We start from the raw sequence: 1,773 nt of genomic DNA, 5'->3' as shown, positions 1-1,773 counted from the left end.
ATCATTTCTATTTCTAGATGTTGAGAATGATAGGGAAATATTCTCTGAGGAAACTACAAAGAAAAAGGGAATCCTTAAAATTAACTTTATTTGAATAAAGATCATTTCTATTTCTAAATGTTGAGGAAGATGGGGAAACAGTCACTGGGGACCCCAACGATAAGGGAAACTAGATACAGGAAATTATAAACTTAAATCATTTTGTTTCCTTCAAGACTAATTTGCATTCGCGTAATTTCATTGCCATAAATATGTAAGAATGCGCACATCGTTGTGTCAACCAGTAACACTGCAAAACTCGTCGCGTACGCACGTATAAGCAACTTCACACAATGTGGTTTGAACTCGTGATTTGTGTATTAACAAGTACAGCCAATGCTAGACATTTGGCTGGTAAACAAGAGAACAGTACGTTATCGTTGTACGATTTCTTTTCAAGTGGCTTTGTTGAAACATCCAATAGCAACGAAACAGATTGGTTGAATAAAACATTCCATACGGACGACGATAGTCAAGAGTCCGATTACAATAACGAAAGGCAGCATTTGCCAACGGAACAAAAAACACATCGGAACGAGGCAACTCCAATTCATGGACATGTGTTTGAAAGAGTAGATTCTAAACAAGGATTTCAGAGCAAAGGTGTTTTAACGAGTAAAACTATAAATGATACAGTTAAACGTACGGATTTCAAATCAACACAGATTGGTGGAACTAACACAAATATCGGTACAGTTAAGCAGAATGGTCAAGTTTTGCCAGTAGATGAAGATAGATGGATCTGGGATGACGGTACCACAACAACAACGTTAAAACCTGAAGAAGCAAATAGAAATACGTCAGTAGTTTCAGACTTAGATGACAGGACTGCTTTCGAAGGCGCTCAGTGTCCAAAAGGTCAGATAAAGATAAAAGGTACCAATACATGTATTGATACAGACTGAACAGTTTCATTGTAAAATTGCGATACATTTCTTGATTTAGTAAAGTCTGTCGTATCAGCTGTTGAAGATTCTTGTCGAGATTTGGTGACGGGTGAAAATTGCGTAGTTCTTCGACTATAATTGTCACCATATAAACGTTGGATAGTGCGGACAGTATCTAGTTATAAGTGAAATCCCATGTTTGCGTTTTAGAATGACTATCATCTAAATATTGCGTAATCTGTACATGTAGTTACTCTTAAATATTTATGATTAAAAGTGATTATGTAAGTAGCTGTTGATTGAGATTGTTATGAATAATTGGCGATTGTTATGTTTAATTAGAACGTAGTTTCCGGTGGTAATTCCTGATGTAACACGCCACTACCTGACTTCATGCTCATCTGATCATCCTCCACTGGTGCCCAGTGTAAACAGACCAGACTGTACCATTACATCATCCATTCAAAATATATGCTATAGAAAGCAAAATTTTATACATGTAATTAATTATCTGTGATATATAGACATAATTTGATAATAAACAAGTTAAAATTTATAGAAAATTTATTCTTGACTAGTTTTTACCCGTCACTTTATACATCATTATTCATCACACACTATTCTCTCTCTCTCTCACACACACATACTCAGACTAACGCATTGATATACATTTTTTATTATTATTATTAGACGACCTCGGTGGTCTAGTGGTTTAGCACACCGCTTTACGTCCGATGGTCGCGGGTTCGATTCCTCGCACGGCACATACATTTGTATTCATGAGTATGATTGTTTGTGTCGGTCTGGGTGTTATATATTATACATAGTATTATATGTATGTATTTAC

The 1,773-nt window shown here is 35.7% G+C and overlaps 1 protein-coding gene across 1 annotated transcript; it reads left to right on the top strand.

Annotated features, from left to right (window-relative positions):
• Nucleotides 1-288: 288 nt before the first annotated feature.
• On the top strand, nt 289-1,171 carry LOC131849832 (uncharacterized). Its single transcript, XM_059199957.1, has one exon. The coding sequence runs from the start codon at nt 333-335 to the stop codon at nt 942-944; it is 612 nt and encodes a 203-aa protein (XP_059055940.1). The 5' UTR covers nt 289-332; the 3' UTR covers nt 945-1,171.
• The last annotated feature ends 602 nt before the right edge of the window (nt 1,172-1,773 follow it).

Source organism: Achroia grisella, unplaced genomic scaffold (assembly GCF_030625045.1).
Source record: "Achroia grisella isolate CSIRO2021 unplaced genomic scaffold, CSIRO_AGI_Agris_v1 utg660, whole genome shotgun sequence".
In the NCBI taxonomy this organism is placed as follows: Eukaryota; Metazoa; Arthropoda; class Insecta; order Lepidoptera; family Pyralidae; genus Achroia; species Achroia grisella.
This window is presented reverse-complemented; position numbering and strand designations above follow the sequence as displayed.